General features: G+C 49.0%; 1 protein-coding gene across 1 annotated transcript in view; it reads right to left on the bottom strand.

Moving 5' to 3' along the window:
• Positions 1–19,918, bottom strand: part of MTFP1 (mitochondrial fission process 1) — a 140,797-nt gene that overhangs the window by 12,591 nt on the left and 108,288 nt on the right. Inside the window, exon 3 of the mRNA XM_078667248.1 lies at positions 7,674–7,906. Coding sequence (XP_078523374.1) covers positions 7,674–7,906 — 233 coding nt within the window. The remainder of the gene's footprint in view (positions 1–7,673; positions 7,907–19,918) is intronic.

Here is a 19,918-nt window from a genome sequence, read left to right as displayed (position 1 = left end):
AGGGGCCGGGCCGGGCGACTGGCACTGAATGAACGGCTCACAAACATACCTGCCGCGGACGGGAGCCCGCAAATAGTCCAGGCACACACTGAGAGCGGGACGGCGAGAGCGGCCCTGGGGAGGGACCTGCTGAGCCCACACACGAGACGACTGAGCTGTGGAGCCGCGTGTGACGCTGGAGGGACGCTGGGGAGGCGCCATTTGATGACAGGACCTGCCATGCGAACATTCCTGTGCTACAACATCTAGGACACTGGCAGAGAAGACCTGCACATGTCCGGTGGAGTGAGGACGCGCACCGGGACAGGGGGAGCCCCTCCAAAAGGAAAAACCGGCAAGCTACTGGACAAGATGGCCGCTGATCAGGTCGCTGCGAGGTTGGATAGCGTGCTTGCAGCTATGGAGCGCATGGAGCACTCGCTTCAGCAGACCAGAACCTCCCTGGAGTCGAAAATTGACAGTGTCGCGATTGACCTCACGCACCTACGCGATGACCACAGGAAGCTGGCGGACCGGACCAAGACGCTGGAGGGTGCGGTGAAAGACATTGAACCCAGGGTCGCCCAGACGGACAAACACGTACAAGATCTCCTCAACAGAGTGGATTTCTTGGAGGACCGGGCTGAGGATGCGGAAGGGCGGGCGAGACGCAATAACATTCGCCTGGTGGGAGTCCCCGAAAAATGGGAAGGGACCCGACCCGCACAAAGAGTGGAGGACTGGCTCAGGGAGCTGCTTCCTGCGGACACGCTCTCGCCGCAATTTGTGGTGGAGAGGGCACACAGAGTCCCAACGAGACCCCACACCACGGGCATGAACCCAAGGCCGCTCCTCTTCAGGATCCTCAACTACAGTGACAGAGACGCAGTGCTGCGGGAAACCAGGCGTCTAGGCGAGGTCCGCATTGACAATGCACACGTCATGTTTTTCCCGGACTACACAATCCGAGTACAGCGTCAAAGACATGATTTCCTGGAGGCTAAGCGGAGACTCAGGGAGGCGGGCTTGAAGTATTCCCTCCTATTTCCTGCCAAACTGAGGGTGGTGGCGCGGGACAAGACTTACTTCTTTAACACCCCAGAGGAGGTCGGTGACTGGCTGGACAGTGGTACTGATACGACGCCGAGACAGACGCAGGAGAACGGGACGCGGCCGCGAAGGCGCGGACCGAGACGCCACCGTGGGAACAGGGACCAGCGGAACCGAAGACCGGAGGAACCGTCGCGTCACTCCCCACCAGCTGACCAAATGCTTATGGAACAACAGGATGCGCACCGTCGTATCTCTCAAATGAGCAACTCTCCTGGATCGGAAGTCGCCGTGGACCCTGGCCAACAGACCAATCTCAGCGATGAAGAAGCCATTTATGGACTGCCGGACTCCCAGATGTCTGTGGAACTCCCGGAGGTCACACCGCAGACGGCAGACTTGCTCCACTGAGGGAAAAGTCGCACGTAATATGAGAACTCTGTTGCAGAGACGAGATCGGCATGGTGCCGAAGGGTCGCTTGGTGATGCTACATGCTGGGCATCTGTCGGGGGGGCCCCCACAGCTAGGTTGGCGGTCGGCCTCACCAGCGCACCGTGAGTACTTCTCCTATTCCAACGACCCTCGAGAAGGTACGGTGCTGATGGAACACTAATGCCACGCTTCCCACTCCCCTGGTCTGTGGCACCGTCTCCCTGGCTTCCCTACATGGCCGGGGTTGCATTGACCCCCAGCAGCATGTGACTTTCTCGCACTGTGCAGGCAATGTGTCAGCAAACATTTATATACCCAATCCAAAGACAGGCTGCAGGGGTGGGCCCCCCATGGAGCTAAAGACGTCCAGCTCTGGCGCGCTGACATTGGCTGTAACTGGACTGGCCCATGAGGCCCAGGGAAGGGATTAGACCTTTCCTCTTGCACACCTCATAGAACTGTCAGGACTGTGAGTAGCACACGATCCCCCCAGATTTGAATAGTTGTCCCTCTTTTTTATAGAGTATGGACGGTGGCCCGTTTTGCTACTGCCCTTTTGGTATTTCAGGGGTGTTTCCCTACAGTTGGGTTTTGTTACAATGTGTTTTGTATCCCCTTTTTGATGTCTTCCTGACCTTTTATGGGCGCGCTGAGGGGGGTGGTCGGGGGAGAGCTGGCGGTGGAGTTGTTGCGGATGGGCGCTGGGCTGCAATTGAGGGGACGGGATGGAGAAACACACTGCTGTTTGATGGAGTCTACCAAACTATGCACCTGGAACATTAGGGGTATGCACACACCAGCACGCCGCTATCAGATATATTCCTACCTGAAGAGACACCAGATACGCATCGCACTTCTGCAGGAAACGCACTTGAACAGGGCAGAGGTAGTCGCACTGCGGCGTAGATGGAGGGGGCAGCTGTATGCTACCGAGTACTCATCGTATGCCAGGGGGGCGCTCATATGGGTGCAGCCGGGTACTCCCTTTGCGATGTCCGAAGTGCAGACTGATCCGGAGGGCAGATATGTGCTAGTGAAGGGCCGCCTGGATGGGCAATCTATAGTGCTAGCGTCCATATACTCTCCAAATACGGAACAGGGGGGCTTCCTGGCGCGCGTTTCGGAAAAGCTGGCACCCTGGCATGGCATCCCCTGGGTTCTGGGAGGGGACTATAACACGGTACTGGATCCCGCACTGGACCGCTCGGCCCCGCCTGGGCCCAATGCCACCTCTCAGGGGGCAATTAAGGCACTCAACCAATGGGCGACACAGTGGGACCTACGGGATGCATGGCGCGCACACAACCCTAACATTAAAATATACTCCTATTACTCAGGGGCACACTCGTTGCATGTCCGCCTGGACAGATATATGGTGTCATCGGAGCTCTTGCCGCACATAACAGATACACAATACCTTGGTCGGACGCATTCTGACCACAACCCGCACACACTGCACATAGCCTGGGAGCGCCCCCACCCGCCCATCCCCATGTGGCGCCTACAGCCGGCCCTGCTGCTAGACGCCCCATTCCGAGACTCCCTGCAGGCACGCGCAGCAGACTATTTCACTGTTAATGCAGGCACGGCGTCCTCCCCGCAGGTCGAGTGGGACGCATTCAAGGTGGTGATGCGGGGTCACTGCCTGGGGACACAGGGCGGTATACGGAAACAATTAGAGGCCGACCTATGCCGGGTGGAGGCTGATTTGCTCCGCCGGGAGCAGGGGGCCGTGGAGGGGACGGGCGCCGAGCTAGATGAGGCCCGCGCGGAATGAGAGGCGCTACTAGAACGCCTGCGACACATCAATTTTGCGGCACACTCGGCGCGAACGCACCAATACAGCGACAAACCCGGCAGATTGCTGGCCTGGCTAGTCAGACAAGAAAACCGCGCTGAGCCAATATCAGCCATCCGGACGACCATGGGGGACGTAGTGCACACACAGAGTAAGATACATCAGGCCTTCGTGCAGCATTATCGGGCACTGTATAGGTCACAGCTGAGGGCTTCGTCGGCGACCATAGCTGAATACTTGGAGCACATCCCACTACCAACACTTACGGAAGTGCAGCGGGGGGAGCTAGGGGCACCTTTCACGCGGGAAGAGCTGCGTGAGGCTATCTTCGCACTGTCCAATGGCAAAACGCCAGGCCCAGACGGCCTGCCTGCCGAATTCTTTAAGACCTGTTCAGATATACTGATCCCGGAACTGCTCAAAATGTAAAATGCTGCAATTGAGGACTCGGCGCTTCCTGCCACGCTGAATGAGGCTAACCTGGTTTCTCTTCTGAAGCCTGGTAGAGATGGGACCAGTATGGGCTCTTACAGGCCCTTGGCCATGTTGAATACCGACTATAAAATATTCACCTCTTTGCTAGCTCGCCGCCTGGCTGCGGAGGTCCCTGCCCTGGTTCATTCTGACCAAAATGGCTTCGTGCCAGCGAGAAGCACCTCGCGTAATATTCGTCGACTCTTCCGGGTACAGGTGGAAGCAGTACCCCAATGGCCGAGGTCGGGTTGTCTGGTCTTAGACCTCGAGAAGGCCTTCGACTCGGTGGAGTGGCCTTACTTGGGGGCAGTACTGGACCGCTTTGACCTGGGGGGAGCGTTCGAAGAAATGGTGGACCTTATCTATCGGCGGCCGGGTGTCAGGGTGCGTACGGGCAGGCTACTCTCTGAGGAAGTACTGGTGCGCAGAGGTACCCGACAGGGTTGCCCGCTATCGCCCCTACTTTTCTCTCTGGCAATTGAACCCCTGGCGGCGCTACTACGGTCGCGGGGGGCGGGATGGGGAATCCCGCTGGCGGATGGTACACATATAGTTTCACTATACGCAGATGATTTACTTCTGTATGTACGAGACATCACAGCAGTGCCAGATGAATTGTCGGACATCTTCCAGACCTTCGAAACAGTGTCAGGACTCAGGGTCAACTGGGTGAAGTCCGGAGCGTACTCCTTCAGCCAAGAAACGCAGGAGTGCGACGTGACCCTTGGAGGTGCCAGGCTGACCTGGTATCCCACCTCCTTTAAGTATCTTGGGATGCACATCTATAGAGACCCGGAGACCATATTGGAAGGTAACCTGGGACGTGCCGTGTCCTCTCTACGTGCGCAGATGGCTTTCTGGAAGACACTGCCCCTGAATGTACCGAGCAGGATTGCTCTAACTAAAATGATAGCATTGCCTAGACTGCTCTATCACTTTGCCAACATCCCGTCCTACGTCCCCGCTAAACTCTTCCGCGAACTAGAAACAATGGTCCGTAACCTGATCTGGAATGGGGGCGACCCCGAGTGGCCCTGTCGAAATTATACTCCCCGACAACAGAGGGCGGGCTGGCAGTTCCTAATATGGAACTGTATTATCTGGCTGCGCAGCTGCAATGGGTGACACACTGGCTGAGTGGCACGCACCTGGATGACACGGCCACCGCTACGTACACATGGACACACGCGCAGATATGCGCGCTGTTCCACCCCCTAACTAAAGGCCCACGCCCGCTGCCCCTGCATGTGGCTGTGGCCCGCAAGTGTTTCCTCCGCAGTTTAAAACTGACCGGGGAAGTAAAGCCATATGCCCCTGCGATTCCTCTGCTGGGCACGCCCAGGAGATGCGGAGCGGTAACAGCGCGCATCCTAGAGTGTTGGACGGCGGCTGGAGTAGAGACACTGGGTGACCTTTATGCGGACGGTGCTCTGCTTCCATTCGAGGAGCTGACAGAGGGCGCAGGTCTACCGGCGGGGCAGTTCCTGACCTATGCGTCCATACTAAGGGCATACGCGGAATCCTGGGGGGGAGTTGGGGAGGAACCGCAGATGCATCATGTGATGCAGTACCTACATGTAATGGGCAACGGCACCCACATAATCCACTGGCTGGCGCAGGCTCTCCTCCTACACACGCAGCGGTCCACGCAACCGGCGCGGGACAAGTGGGCGACCCACCGACAGCGGGAATGGACGGATAAGGAGTGGGCAATGATCTTAGCCAGCCCTATGAACATCCCGCGCAATGCCCGCTTCCGAACCATCCAATTTTATATAATACATCAGGCATACTTATCACCAGATAGGATCAACAAATACTTTAACATTAACACCGCCGCCTGTCCCAGATGCGACTTGATAGGTGCGGACATTTTACACTTGCTCTGGAATTGCCCCTCACTGGATTCATACTGGGGGGAGGTGGCGTCTCTCCTAACGCACAGCGCTGGCCCTGGGCTACCACATACCTGGGAGGCATGCATACTTGGTTTATATGGCAGGAACAAACTGAATAAGACGCACGCCAGGTTCTGGGATTTAGGCCTCATCACGGCCAAGCGGCTGATTACTAAACATTGGAAGGAGAGGAGGCCGCCAATCCCTAAATACTGGTGCGCCTCCTTTACTAACTGGGCTAGGGCGGAAAGCGTGGCTTTGCACAAGGAAGAAGTTGCGGGCTTGAGACAATTCCCCATTGCGCAGATTTGGGACGGGTTTGTGCGATCCCTACAGGAAGAAAGGACGGCCAGAGGGCTCATATAGGGTCAGTAATAAGCGCGTTGACACGAGCCACATAGCTGTAGGGAAGCTGGGTGCATGAATAGGTGTTCTCTCCCCCCCCCCCCCCCCCACGTCATACACACATTGAGGGCACTGGTGGTGTGGCGTCTCTTGACCAGTGGGGACTGCCGCCTTCCCAGTTGTTTCGCCAGCAGGCGCTTGTGAGCACCCCATGTCCAATAAGCTAATCGATGGTCTGGATAGTCATTCACAAGCAGACGCATAACAGTACAGGCCTGCTGCGATGTCTCGCAGACCGCTCTCCGTGAGATCGCTCCCTTGAGCGCGCCCGCTCTCCCCACGGCCCCCCCCCCCACACAACCACCCCCGTTTATATGTTCTGGACTCTTACCTCCCACACGTAGTCTGTCAGCTAGGATGCGCAAGCGATCACAGACTTAGGAGAGGGGACTGGCGCAGGCCATGTCTCTCTCAACAGCTGCATGTCGGTCTATAGAGCCACCCGCACGAGTCGCTGCACGAAGTAGAGATGGGAAGTACAGCTCTGCTATTACTTGGCAGGTGGAGCGATTCGCAGCGCAGGTAGGCCGCACAAGTGCCTCATCCGCATCCACATTATTGTCACGCAGCTGAGGTCAGCGAGAACTCCTCCTGGGCTTGGTACCGAGGGTGCGGTAATGTTCGCTGAAGATACAACCGACAGAATGGGACACACAGATGAGACTTGTCCATTTTCCTAAGTTGCAATGTTTTGCATATATATATACATAATGAAAAAAAAAAAAAATGACGTTCATTTTACACATGTTGTGCGCAGAGGCACCTATACCGTGAAGGATATTGTACATCATATGCAATGATTGTTGGCCGGCACGAAATTACATGCTTCTTGCTTGTGCTCATTTAACTCGTACATGCCTCCTCAAGTTGCGGCCGGCCCACAGGGTTGTAGGCTGCGCCATCTGTACTGTGCTATGAAAAATTAATAAACGTCTTTAAAAAAAAATAAAAATGATTGGTAGGTAAAAAGTTTTGCATGCTCTTATGCTGGTGCTCTTCTCTCCACATTACTTTGTGTGTGGTGCTTTCTCTAGGCTTGTGACTTTTTATGGTATTCCTGTCCGGCTGCTCTGATAGGACCATCACCAGGGTTTTGATGGACTTTAAAAGTTCAGCATGGCTCCATTTCCTACACACCCAAGAGGAATGTTGGTGGTTATACATGTTTTTTTTACTGGAATGGTGCTCATTGTACAATATCCTGTACTTGCTAATATGTTACAATATTTTACAAACGGAGCCATGAAGGCTGCAGAGATTACAAAAGAGTGGTGGCCTTCTTACTGTTTCGGAACAATTCAAAATGAAACTGGATGAATATATTTTCTACAATTGTTCATTAAAAAATATCTTTCAGCTTTCCTTCTTTTTGGATATTTCATCAATCGGTAGACTCACCCACACCGATACTCCATGACGTTTTTTATGACCATCTCACAACATTCTTTTTTTTATGAGAACACTAGGCAAGGGGGCGGATGAACTCAAAACCTTCAGCTTCTCCTAAACTAGTCCAAAAATGAGATTAAATACTCCCGTTGTGCCCCATTAAATAGTGCATGGAAAAGGGCGTTGTCATGCTGCAGGTATAGTAATCCGATTGTCACACTAAAGACCCAGTGCTTTCCCTTTTTACCTGTCAATGGGGGTGATGATGAATGGTATCGCTGAGAGTCCAACTGCAGTAGTCGTCCAACGGCGCACAGGGAGTGGCCAACGGGTGCTTTTGGCAAGGAGGTAGAGAGAGGCGGCACATATACGGTTGATGGTGAATCCGGGGATGGCCACAGAGGCGAGGGCCTGCCAAACAAAAGTGTCCACAACTGCCACAGCAACTTGTACTGACCTCCCTGTGTCTTTGGTGGGACTCTGAAAAACAGATGAGAGCATGTGAATAGCACGGGCACCTAAAAAACAGGATTATACCAAAGCAGAAATGTGCGTAAACACAGAATGTAGTGAAGGGTCATATATTCCAAGAAGTGGTGACCAGAGGAGGCCCAGAAACAAAATAAAACAGAGGGTGGATTATCCCAAGAATAACAAGAGGGGTGTATACAAAGGATATACCTAAAGGTAGATATGCCAACAATGACTGAGATGAATATTACCAAACAATAGATTGATTGTAAGGTGTATAACCCACCAATGACTGTCGCGAAGAATGTATACAAACGACAAAATGTAGGCTGGAATTTCCCAAATGTGACCATAAGGGAAGGCTGTACACAATAGAGGGTGGAATAGCACAAAAATTACTAAACGGGATGGGTGTATGGTATAGCTAAAGTGTGGGTTGAAATTTTCCAGAAATGTCAACGAGGGAAACATTTATTCAAAAAATATATTGTAGGATGAACTATCCCAAAAGTACTAAAAAAGAAGGGTGTTTGTAAATAACGAATGTGAAGCCCATGAGGGTCCTGTGTTGCTAGGATGCACCAAAAAGTACACTAAATGAATGAAAAATTAATATTGTTCAATACCCAAATAAATTCGTGATTAAAGCACCAATGAGTTTATACCCTCAAATCGGTATAGCTTTACGAATTTCCAGGAGCGTGCCTAGAAACCTCAGCCCCTGAGGGTTTCCAAAAGTACTCCTCAAAGGATTTGTGAAGCTCAAACGTACATTTATATGCAAGCCTACATTCATAATTGTATTTAGTATGCAAATCCTCAAGCAAAATGTCTTGCATTTTTTTAATTTACCAATTACTCGTGCAAGTAGTAGGATTAAATCTGACTATTTCTAGATAGGAATGGATTCTGTGGAAGTTTTTGAATGCCCACAAACTTTTGCCGGAATTCTCAAATTTTCCACCAAAGCCCTATTTGGAATACACATTCGACACCCTTTGGAGAAGATCTACGATACTGAAGTAATATGTTTCTTTTTCAGTATTACAAAACTGAATTTGAACTTGTACTTCAAGCCTCCGTTGTGAAAAATCGATATACAGCTGCAAATGGCTTTGTTAATGAGGCATGTAAAGGGTAAACATCGTTTACCCGGGAACACCGCATGCATTATAACGCGGTCGTTACAACGACTGCGTTGTTACAACGCATGTCATTACTCCGCAAGTCGGAACACAGGCTTGATCTTGGGGTCAGAAGGTGTTGGATTTAAAATCCAACACCTTCCTTACTGTTGCACAGACTGGAGTTGGAATAGTAAATTATACTATTCCAACACCCAGCGCCCCCCCCAGAGTAAGTCGATGTTCCGATTTGCCAGAGTAATGGCATGCGTTGTTACAACGCGGTAGTTGTAATGACATGTGTAAACAAGCATTTACAATGCAACAGGTCTCGCATTTATGAGAGTTTGAGCTATTGGCATTGGAAATGATATTGCTAGTAGCTTAAACTCTCGCAAATGCGGGACCGATTGCATTTAAAATGCAGGTTTTGGAAAAGGCCCCCATGCTGAGCTTTCACGTTAATGTCAGCTACGCCACTTTCTTTAGACGAGCCACGTACCGTAACGTCAGGGCACAAGTATTTGAGGAGTATTGTCAATTCATTTAAGCCGGGTATCATTTGCAGAGGCATGAGAGGACTCTTTGCTGTTTTATGTTCGCACTTAAAACTAGCAAACTGTGGGCTGAACGGGGTTGGCAGACACAGGGATCCAAGAATGGACCTGCTCCTGCATGTAAGACAGCGATGCAGACAGCGTAGGTTCATTTGATGGAAAACGCGGACTAATATGCGACACCCTCTTGTCTGCGCTATATAACACTGCTACATGTAAATAAATAAAAGGCGAGCATGTCCAGCAGGCGAAATGCTTCTTACTGCCACAAGCACTGGGTAAAAACACAAAGAATCTATAAAGGTGCCATCAGTACTGCAACAAATGGGGGTGTAAAGCAGAATGTATCATGTGCTGTGAGCGGCTTCATATAACAGCGTGCTGCTAGCATAGCGCCTTGAGGCTATTTAGTGCACAGTGCACTTTTATGAGCTCATGTAGCGCGGCCATTGTGGTTTAAGCCACTGCCCTGTGGCCTCTCTGAATGCCTTTCCTCCGCCCCAAGGAGATGGAATGGGGCAATTAAAGGCTATTAAAGGGCTGGAAGTAAAAGCTTAAAAACAGAACACAGCAAAGCTGTGAAAAGCATTCCAGTCTGAGCACCGCAGGTCACCGTAGCGGCTGCTTAAGGCCTGATTTTATCCGAGCAGGATTATAGCAACGGGCGCCTGAGCCAAGGGTCCTGAGCTCACAGAACTCGAGGGCAGGAGGGGTCTCGATAAAGCAGGGAGCACGGCTGGGGAGGCAGAGAAACCAGTATGACTGACTGCGCCCCAGCCCTACAAGCGCTACTCTGCTGACTCCATCTCCCCACCTGGCCACTCTGCCGCTTCTTAATCCCCCCGCAGAAGATGCCCACCCACTTTTAGCCATCAGCAGGGCACGGAAACAAGTTTCTATTTATAAAGAAGAAAAGCTTCTCAGAAATGTAAGGGCATAAGATAGCTTGTATAGATAATGTGCCTGCGCCAGAAAGGAGCTCTGAGATCTGCCTCGGCTCCAAGCGCCAAATAACAAATAGCATGCAAGGGCACTCATGTTTAACACGGAACCCGTGGGCAGGGGGGGTCTTGACAAAGCAGGGAGCAGGGCTGGGGGAATGGGAGGGGTGCAGAGAAAATAGTAGTCTCACTGCGCCCCAGCCCTAAAAGCGCTACTCTGCTGACTCCATCTGTAATAAAAAAAATGTGATTAGAAACTGTGGAGGAGCGGTGCTATAAAATGTTTTTAAACACAGCTATACAAACTCCTTCCGCGATGTGTCCGGAAGTCAGGCAAAGTCGCCTGTGACGGGGGCGGGGCTGCGTCTGCACCGGAAAAGAAGGCAGGCGGAGTGAAAGCGTTTCGGGACGCCAGAAGGAGAGCGGAGTCCCTCTACATTGAACTGGTAAGTTGAAAAGAGGGGGGGGGGGGCTCGGTGCACTCGTGTGTGTGTGTGTATGATGTGTGCGACGGCGTGTGTGTCTGTGTGTGTATGTGCATGCGTGTGTGTGGTGTTTTGAGCTTCCTAGGAGACAGCGCCTGGCCGCAGCGCTCGTTCACGTGCGCGTGTCAGTTTGGAATCGCCTCCAAGGCGATGCGCGCGGCCAGGATTGTCTCCTGGGAAGCTCACATGCTGACAATAGGGGCTCGGCGGAGACGCGCTTCGCGCGGCTAGCCGAGACCTAAAAAGCATGCATGCCAATGAGGCATATTCCTTATTATCAGAAGATGCATCATTTTCCTAGCCACGTCCCTGAAAGGTGTAACCAACTGTCCTGAACAGGTAGCATACGGCAAACAAGTGATTGAGAATGTAAGCTACCGAGCACCTTCAATCAAAACACAAGGGATTGTCAGACACTTACCACATCCAGGTGATGAATGGGGATGCCCATATAAAGCAAACGGGGTGCTGTGTGTGCTCCATACCAGCTTCAGTGCCATACAATGAACGCAGAGGTAAAATACACAGTAGTTTTTCCTCACTCTCCTTTGGTGACGGTTTCCTATAATAAATGCCTGTGCATTCTATAGAGGGTTCTTTGAGGATTGGTACTGAAAGCGGTATCACACCTCTCACCACAGCCTTGAAGCCTTGTTGCACAGAGGCCGGGGCGGGAAGCCAGCAATATAAGGGAGAGAGGAGGGTAGTGACAGGCAGGCGCGCAACACCCATAGGGCTGCACGCCCCCCAACCCCTCCCCGTCAGCGGGTGTGAGAAGGGCTAACTGGGGCTGTGGCTGCTGGGCTGCTAGCCAGGCTTGCAGTTCGGTCGTGAAGTATTCTTGTTGGCTCCCACACATATATGCAGGGCCGGCGCTAGGCATAGGACGTGTGGGCAGCGGCCCAGGGCCTCGCACTCAGCTGAAAGACAGGGGCCCGCTTCCGTGTGAAAGGCCACACTTTCACAGTTAACCCACCTGCTCCTCTGAGGCCCCCTGCCCCACACTATCACAATACACATGCAAGATGTCTCAAGTCGACCTTGCTGGTCAGGGTGTCCTTGTGGCATTCCTGGGGGTTCAGGGGTGGGGGAAAGGTACAAACAGAGTGGGGAAGGCACAGCAGCCAGGCCAGTAATTACGGCTCAGAGTGTCAGGGGCACCTCTCTTAAGTACCGGCCATTCCCTTTCTGCATTTTGTTGCTAGGTGGCAGAAGGCCCCTTTGTTTCCAGGACCAGCCAGACACAGGAAAGGCGAGGTGGGTGAGGGGAGGAGGGAGTAGCCAGATCAACTGGCTTTTGTTAACTTTTACAGCAGTGCTAGGGCAGTGTTTTACGAAATGTCTCCTTACTGCTACAAAGGCCCAGGGGAGAGGCCCCTTTTCCCTGGGCCTCTAAGCACTAGAGCAAGCTGCAAGGTCCATCTGTGGGGGCCCCCTTCAAGGCCTTGTTGCCAGAGTGCCCTCTTTCCTTTCCTTTATTTGTTCCCCAGTGAAATTAATCCAAAATATAAAAACGCTTTTACTGGAAATGTCGTCTATTTTTCCTGACATTTTTCACTTCCAAAGTGCAGCCTTGGGATAGAGATAAATAAAATGTTCAAAATGTAAAAAAATAACTAAAGAAAGACAGAGTGGTACGAAAAGGGTCCAGATTGATTTTATTCACACCCAAAACACATTAGTGCCACTTTACAGAGTTTGCCAGTGAAGCGCTACTTTTGTTTTCTTGTCTTTCTCTGAACAGCATTGTTTTCCCCGGGTGGGGAAGTGCACCATTCCTGGATGTACTGCAATACCTGCTTAATGGGTGGATGAAAAAACAAAATGCATACCGCAGCTCTGTATTCATGAATGTAGTCTTGTTAAACCACATTGCTTACATTTTGTAATGATATAAGCAATGGACATTGAAACTGGTCCCTTCCGGCCCTGTAGTCATGGCCTTAACTTTTCATGCAAAAGCACTCATTGATTTCTGAATACTAAGGGCAAAAGCGTTAAGGTAACCATGTTGTTCCTGCTTACATTTCACATGCTTTTACTTAATCTTACATTCCTTATGAGTGTTTGCTTTTCCCAGGATGTTGTCACTTTTTAGGTCTCGCCTGAGCCAGCGCATGCGTTGCTCTGGCGAGACATTTAGTAGCTGCTTCAAAAAGTGCTACCTTGACGCCCACCAGCTTGCTAGAACGCGCACAAGCGCACAACACTTTTTCAGGTTGCGCACAACTCGCGTCACCACTTGTTTTTTTTTTATTTCCGCGCGGCCATTGCTGGTTTTTTATTCCACCCAGTTCTGTGTTGGTAAAGTATTCTGTGCTCACACGACTATTTTATGATTTACATCACCGCCCGGAATCTCCTATGTACCAAAGGGGGTTCGAATTCAGTGAGAATATGACTTTCTTTTTAAAATTAAAATTGGACAGGTCTTAGGGTTGCCATCTTTTCCAACAAAAATACCGGCCCATTTATACATACATTGGTGTTCAGGAAGGTCCGATACCGATGTAATAGCAGTTTGTGTACAATTCTGCTCCACTTTGTGATTGGTCAAGGGGAGGGACACTACACACCAACCGCAGCACAGACATAGTGAGAATAGCTAATTTAAGGGAAAAGAAGCAGCAGCTGACCCAAAGAATGCCGCACCCTAGTCCCAGTTCCAACAAAGTGTCCTTGTATGTGCTGCTACCCCTGGTGCCAGCTGCTGACTGGCGTCCCTGTGATTCCAGATCAAAGAGTACTTTTTAAACTTGGGTGGGGGCGCACAAGTATGAAGTCCAAAACAAGCAAGTTATTTTTCAAAAGTCCTTTTTTTAAATGTATTTATACAAAAATTCGTTGAGTGCAATAATCCAATGATTTCATCATATACAAAAAAGAAAGTTGATCAGCCAACGCGTTTCTCTCCCGTGCAGGGAGCTTCCTCAGGGCTTGTGGCCGAATTAAGGCCTCACGATTATAAAATGAAAATTCAAGAAGTCGCCATATGGGTGTTTGTCGAAGGAAGTCGACCCCAACCGTTTTATACAGATAGTAAACAATACATCCTTTTGTGGGGTGTGTCACAGAGAAGGGCCCACTTCTAATCCCATATGAAGGAAAGGGTTTCTTTTTGTGGGAGGATTAGTGATTAAAAGGATTCCCTGGATCAGAACCTTAAAGACAGTGTGTTATAAACATTGACCCAGTTTTCAATGTGTCAGTTCGGCTCTTCCCGATGTCGCTAAGTCAACTTGTTAAATATAGTTGACGATTCGGCAGTTAGACGGTGTCCCTGAATCAGGACATGAGGTCCATCTGCAGTGTCTCCCCGATTGGAGTGTCCGACTGTGACAAACACCCATATGGCGACTTCTTGAATTTTCATAGTGAGAATAGCTTCAGCCAATGAAGCAAATATCTCTTTCAATGACATGACATTCACTAATGAAGCTGCTTTGGTCATTTTTGTGACTGGAGAACGGCGTCTATTTCCCTTAACTCAATAAATAAAGACGCAATCAAATGGTAGCGAAAAACTAGTTATTCGTTTAAACAAACACACATATCGCAGCAGTCTTAGTGCTCAGCGTGAAGATGGTGCAGTCCTGCTCAGCTTACGGTTGCAGGATCAGGTACGACAAGGAGAAGCCCATCTCTTTCCTCAAGTAAGAAAACATTCTTGCTCTCGCGCTGTGACTGTGGCATTTTCGTGTGTGTAAAACCGTTACAGATAGGTGTAGCAATGTTCGGCAGAGTCAAGATATTGCCAGACATGGTTCAGAGTCAAGCAAAGGGTTTATAGTGATGCCTCTCGCGCATGCTTGGAAGGGAAAGAGGGTGGGTATAGCATAGAGACGAAGATATTTATTTAAATGTTTGCCAACTTGGCTAGAGAGCTTGGCGCTGTCTTCGATTTATTTTTAAGGGTCGAACCTGCGTGAGCTGGATGCGTGAGCAGCATGCGCTTGCAAGACACTATTGTTTACAATAAGGCGCTTGAAGCCCACCCATTGCTTACCATTGGTTGGCTTAAGTGGCACACTTCTTTGTAGTCTCCCAATTAGCCAGCTTGTGCTTTGGGGTCATTTCCTGTTCTGTGGAGCATGCACAAAACTCAGATTTATTGACCTTACTTAGTGGCCCTCTGCTGGTCGCGCTTTAATTCAGGCACTCATTTAATTTTCCGTTTTACTTTAATCCCTCCAACCCTGCCATCATAACACCTTTCCCATACTCTTAGGCTTGTTACATGGAAAAAAGTTATAAAAAAATTAGCACTGGGCTAGTGGTGCATTATAAAGTCTGACAATACGTCTGCCAAGAAAATTCGTATATATCCAACTCCGTCTCACACTGAGTGCTCACAGTTAGTACAACATGTATATCCAACTTCATTCGACATATTCTTATAAGTAACGTATTGTCCCTAAAGCTCACAACAGTGACATGACTATAAGAATTATAATTTGTGATCAACTGTGCTGTAGAATGTCTATTTGCAATTGGCTTAATCAAATGCTCTTGAAGAGAAAAAATTCCCACACCAAATCTGCTTGTGGTAAATATAAAATAGGGCCTTTTCAATATGGAATGCGAAGTACAAATTTGAAAGTCTCTCCCTTTGGCTCGGTCAGACTGGGCTATAGGGCAATCATGTAGTACCCAAAGAGCTTGTCTGACAGATAGACGACTGGACTGTTTTTTTAGTTGTCTGTGAGCTGATTTATGGTCTGATGACCAGTCTTTTTTTTACTATTGATGTCCCTGATATTACAACAAACATTGCCGGCAGGAAGCACAAATCCATAGTCTCCCAAACCTTGCTAAACACCTAAACTGCTTCGGGTACTACATGATTGCCAAATGAAAACTACTTTAATCACTCACCACGTTCTCACCATTTTTGCCAGTGTTCTGCCTCTATCACTACCTTGGCATAGCCAATAGGTCTCGCCTTTGGATCCTTATAAGTGTTTAGCCAAGCAACAGTTGTTGTTGCACCAAGGATATTGTGCTGCATAACTAAATACTTATAAGGTACCAAAAGCGAGACCTATTGGCTATGCCAATGCTTGTTTTTTTAGGCAGCATATTGCTCTTGTCTTGTGCCTAATTTCAATTGAGTCCCCTCCAGGTGTTTAGCAGGGCGCAATTGGGTTGTTGTTGAAGGCAGTGCGAGTTTCTCTCAGTGGGGCAGTATGGTGTTCAGTTGGGTAGAGGATGTGGCACAATGGTCAGAGCTGCCGAATTTGGAACTGGGGAACCATGTTCAGCCTTCATGGCCAGTCCACCAGACCACTCTCCTGACAGCACAATTTCATGTTAGACCTTAGAAGGCCCGAAAGACCTTATAAGAATGGTGTCTGAGCACCAGCAGATGGACCATAGCGGTGGCAGTGTGGGTTAACCTTGAAGGCCTGTCCACTACAACCCCTATTGTAGCTCACCTCAAGTCTTTTGGGCAGGCCTACGAAGCAGCACACCCTATAGCAACAGTGAATCTGTCCCTGAGGTCACATGACCCTTGAGCAGGAAGGCTCTAGGGTGGTGTGACCGATGAGATCGCCCTAAGCGCTGACTTTGGGTGGGGGCGTCATATTTGCGAGTATATAATCTTTCTAAAAGAACTTGCTGCCTCCTTACTGGCCTCCAGCAATTTTCAGCAACAATAAAAATGTCATGATAACTCCGGTGATTAATGTTCCGCTTAGAGAGAGATGGAATTTTGTCAAGTGGAAGTTTTGACTTGTGGGAAGGTAGCGCAGAGGGTTAATGTGCCTGCTGCAAAGAACATGTACCATGCAGATCCCGAAGTCCACCCACATAATGTAAACAGGCCAGTGGGTTACTGCTTTTGTCAGAGAGATCCTATTGTTACTTGCAGTTCATCAGTCAAAACCCTAACATAGAACAATGAGCTATTAATTGTCATCTAAGACCTGCATGCAAACTGCAAGGTATAAATTACAGCGTTGTGGCTTTTTCCCCAGCCTTTGATTATCCTAATGTTGCAAAAAGGGTTCATTTTGACAGAGAACAATTCTGGTTATTAAAGAGAACCCACATCCATGGTATTGCGTTCTAAATTCTCCAGACCAATCACTATTAAACTATACTGCCTACAAGTATGATTGTCATGTGACTCCTAGTCCTTTGTCTTATGTAACATCACCTATTGTGATTTACACACATTCGATTGATTGTCTCTGTGTAATGTGTTATATTAAGTTCTGAGGAGAGGTTTGGCGCAGTGGCCAAGGCAGCTGACTTCGGAGCACAGGGTTCACGGTTCAATCCCCGGCTCCAGGGGCAGCTCAGCTCAGCTCAGCACCATGTGACTCTGGGCAATAGCTCACTTAATTTCCACAAAGGCCCCCAGCACCTTGAGCCCCGTAAGGGTGAGGAGTTCGCGCTTTACAAATACGGATTTACATTACATTTACATTTTACACAGGTATCAGTGGCGCTGTAAATCTAATTAAATGCATCTGAGCGAGAATGTGGTTATGGAGACTTGAGGGGCACTGTTAAAGGGTGGTAGTAAGGGGATCCGTGGCAGAGCGAGTCATTGGGGGTCACCAAAATTGTTGCACAGGGCTCCACTAGCGCTAAAGGCGGCCACTTCTACTTCCTACAGTTCTAACACCAAATCAAAAACGTTGATTTGAAAACCCCTTGAATCTGAAGCATACCTTCAAGTCAGTGTATGATTTAGTAGTGGTCTCGGTTGTTCTAAGTCTTTTTTTATTTATGTACAATCTTTATTTGTTTGTAATGGTGTCTTGTAATTTTGTACTATGTGTGTTGTGTTTTTGCACTTAACATAATTCTGGCGAGTAAAGAGACTACACACAAAAAAGATTGTCCTACGTCTCTTAGCATGTCCGTGTGGGATACTGGTGAGAGGATTTACGTTAAAACAAATGCCGAAGTATTAATGTCGTCCTAAGGTAGCACAATAATGGCACAGAAAGATAAGCGAGCCTTTTGAAATTTGCAAATCTATCCATGGTGTGAGAGGTTGTCTCTTCTGTCATTTTATCTTTTGAATCATACCGCCCCTCATTACCTCAACAGGATCTCCCCCCTTTATGAGGCAGAACTGGAAATTGTATCATGCACTCATCTGGAAACAATCAGTTAACAAGGAGTAAATAATATGCATCTTTGTGAGACCTGCTCCTAGCTTTTCCATCCAATGTGACAAATGAATTCCATTTAATACAGTTTTAAAATATATGGAATGACTTCATTTGTATATTTATCTTTTTGTCCATGTTACTGATAGCCATGCTAGGTCTCTTCAGTGATGCCAAATAAGATCAATAGTCCTGTGATGTCATTTTCTGTGATGTCACCTCTTGTGATGTTAGCAAGGGCGGCTCCTCCACTAGGGCGGAGGAGTGTTGCCCCACAGCTTTCTCGCAGTGCGAGAAGCAGAAAACAAAATATGCTAAAACTACCAATTGTATGTTTCTGCTTCTCGCACTGCGAGAAAGCAGAAGTGTTTGGTTGAGGGCAGGTGGGTCTGCTGCAGGGCAGGAGAGGAGTGCCTTGCCAACTGCTAAGGGCGCTGACTACCAGTCATGTGCACTCTGGCCTTTCTAGATGTAGTTTAAATGAAAAGCGGTTCTGTTGGGTCGGACCAATTACTTTTAGGAACATTCATTAATGAGAACAAAGACTCTCTGATACAAGTCCAACAATTTGAGAAATAAATGCTCAAAAGATTAAATTCATATGATCAATCAATTGTATTAAAAGATTTCCATCACATTTGGTATCTGAATTGTAATCATTCTTAGATAACATTCAATGCTTATGGTGACTGTCAAGTATAAGGTGACTTTCAGTGAAAAAAGTGCTCAGTGAATGGCAAAATATACAGTGCAAATTATGTACAAGTACATACAAATACCTTCATTGGCCAGATAATGCTTTTGAACCAAGGATTCCTAGGGTTCCTATCCGGATCCTGGTCTCTCTGGGCCTATAGTGTTCGTCGACGTTTCGACCCTAGTACGCCCCGATTGGTGGTCGTGGCGGGTCTTTATCAAGACAAGTGAAGGACAGTTTGGGGAACAGACCGGGTAACTAGGGCCTGAAACCAATGTGGCAAGATTGCCAGTTCACTCTTGCAAAGAAGTATTTCTTCAAGACAAACGGAGGTGCTTCATTCCTCTCGTGCAGGGGCTGAGTCTAGATGTAGGCTGCAATACAGCCTAAAGGAGAAAATGGCCTCCCCATAGGCGCCTGGCTGGCCGGCGGCCCCACCAATCACAAAGCTGCCATTGCAGCGTTGTGATTGGCTTAGGGGAGGGAGGCTGCCTGCTTCCTGTTCCTGCCAGAGGCAGGAAAGCAGGACAGGAAGTTTATTTTATTTTTAAATTAACCCCCCCCCCCCCCCTTGCGCGCGAACCCCCAGAGACTGCCACCCGTGAGTCATGGCGGCCGCAACTGGATGTTTCATGCAAAGTAGAGGGGCCTCACATCTTCCGTTTCGCCCGGGGCCCCAGAAGTTCTAGGACTGGCCCTGCATATATGAACATATTTGGCATGAACACACTTAGTAAGCTTTTTTGTGTTTTTTCCCCGTAGCTCGGGTGGGCCTACACCCACTCCGCCCTGCCTTATCATTTCCCTTTCAAAGAAGAGTGGGAGGTGTCAAGACAGCAGCTTGGATAAAAGCTGCTGTTATCAGAGTCCACCATTGTTACAAATACACAACACAGTACTCTACAATGTGCTCACTTGAATAATAGCCAGGCACCACGCACCAAGCCCTAATAAATGAGCCATTTAGGCAGATTGACAGGTCGTAAGGATTTTGCCCTGTAAAGAAAAATGCTTGTTTTTATTTCTTATATTTTTTTAAATGTATTTAACGCGAACTCGACCGGAAGGTATTGGAACGCTTTACATGATC

The sequence above is a fragment of the Lissotriton helveticus genome, chromosome 11 (genome assembly GCF_964261635.1).
Source record: "Lissotriton helveticus chromosome 11, aLisHel1.1, whole genome shotgun sequence".
Lineage (NCBI taxonomy): Eukaryota > Metazoa > Chordata > Amphibia > Caudata > Salamandridae > Lissotriton > Lissotriton helveticus.
Note: the sequence above shows the minus strand (reverse complement) of the source record. Positions and strands in the feature narration are given on the sequence as shown.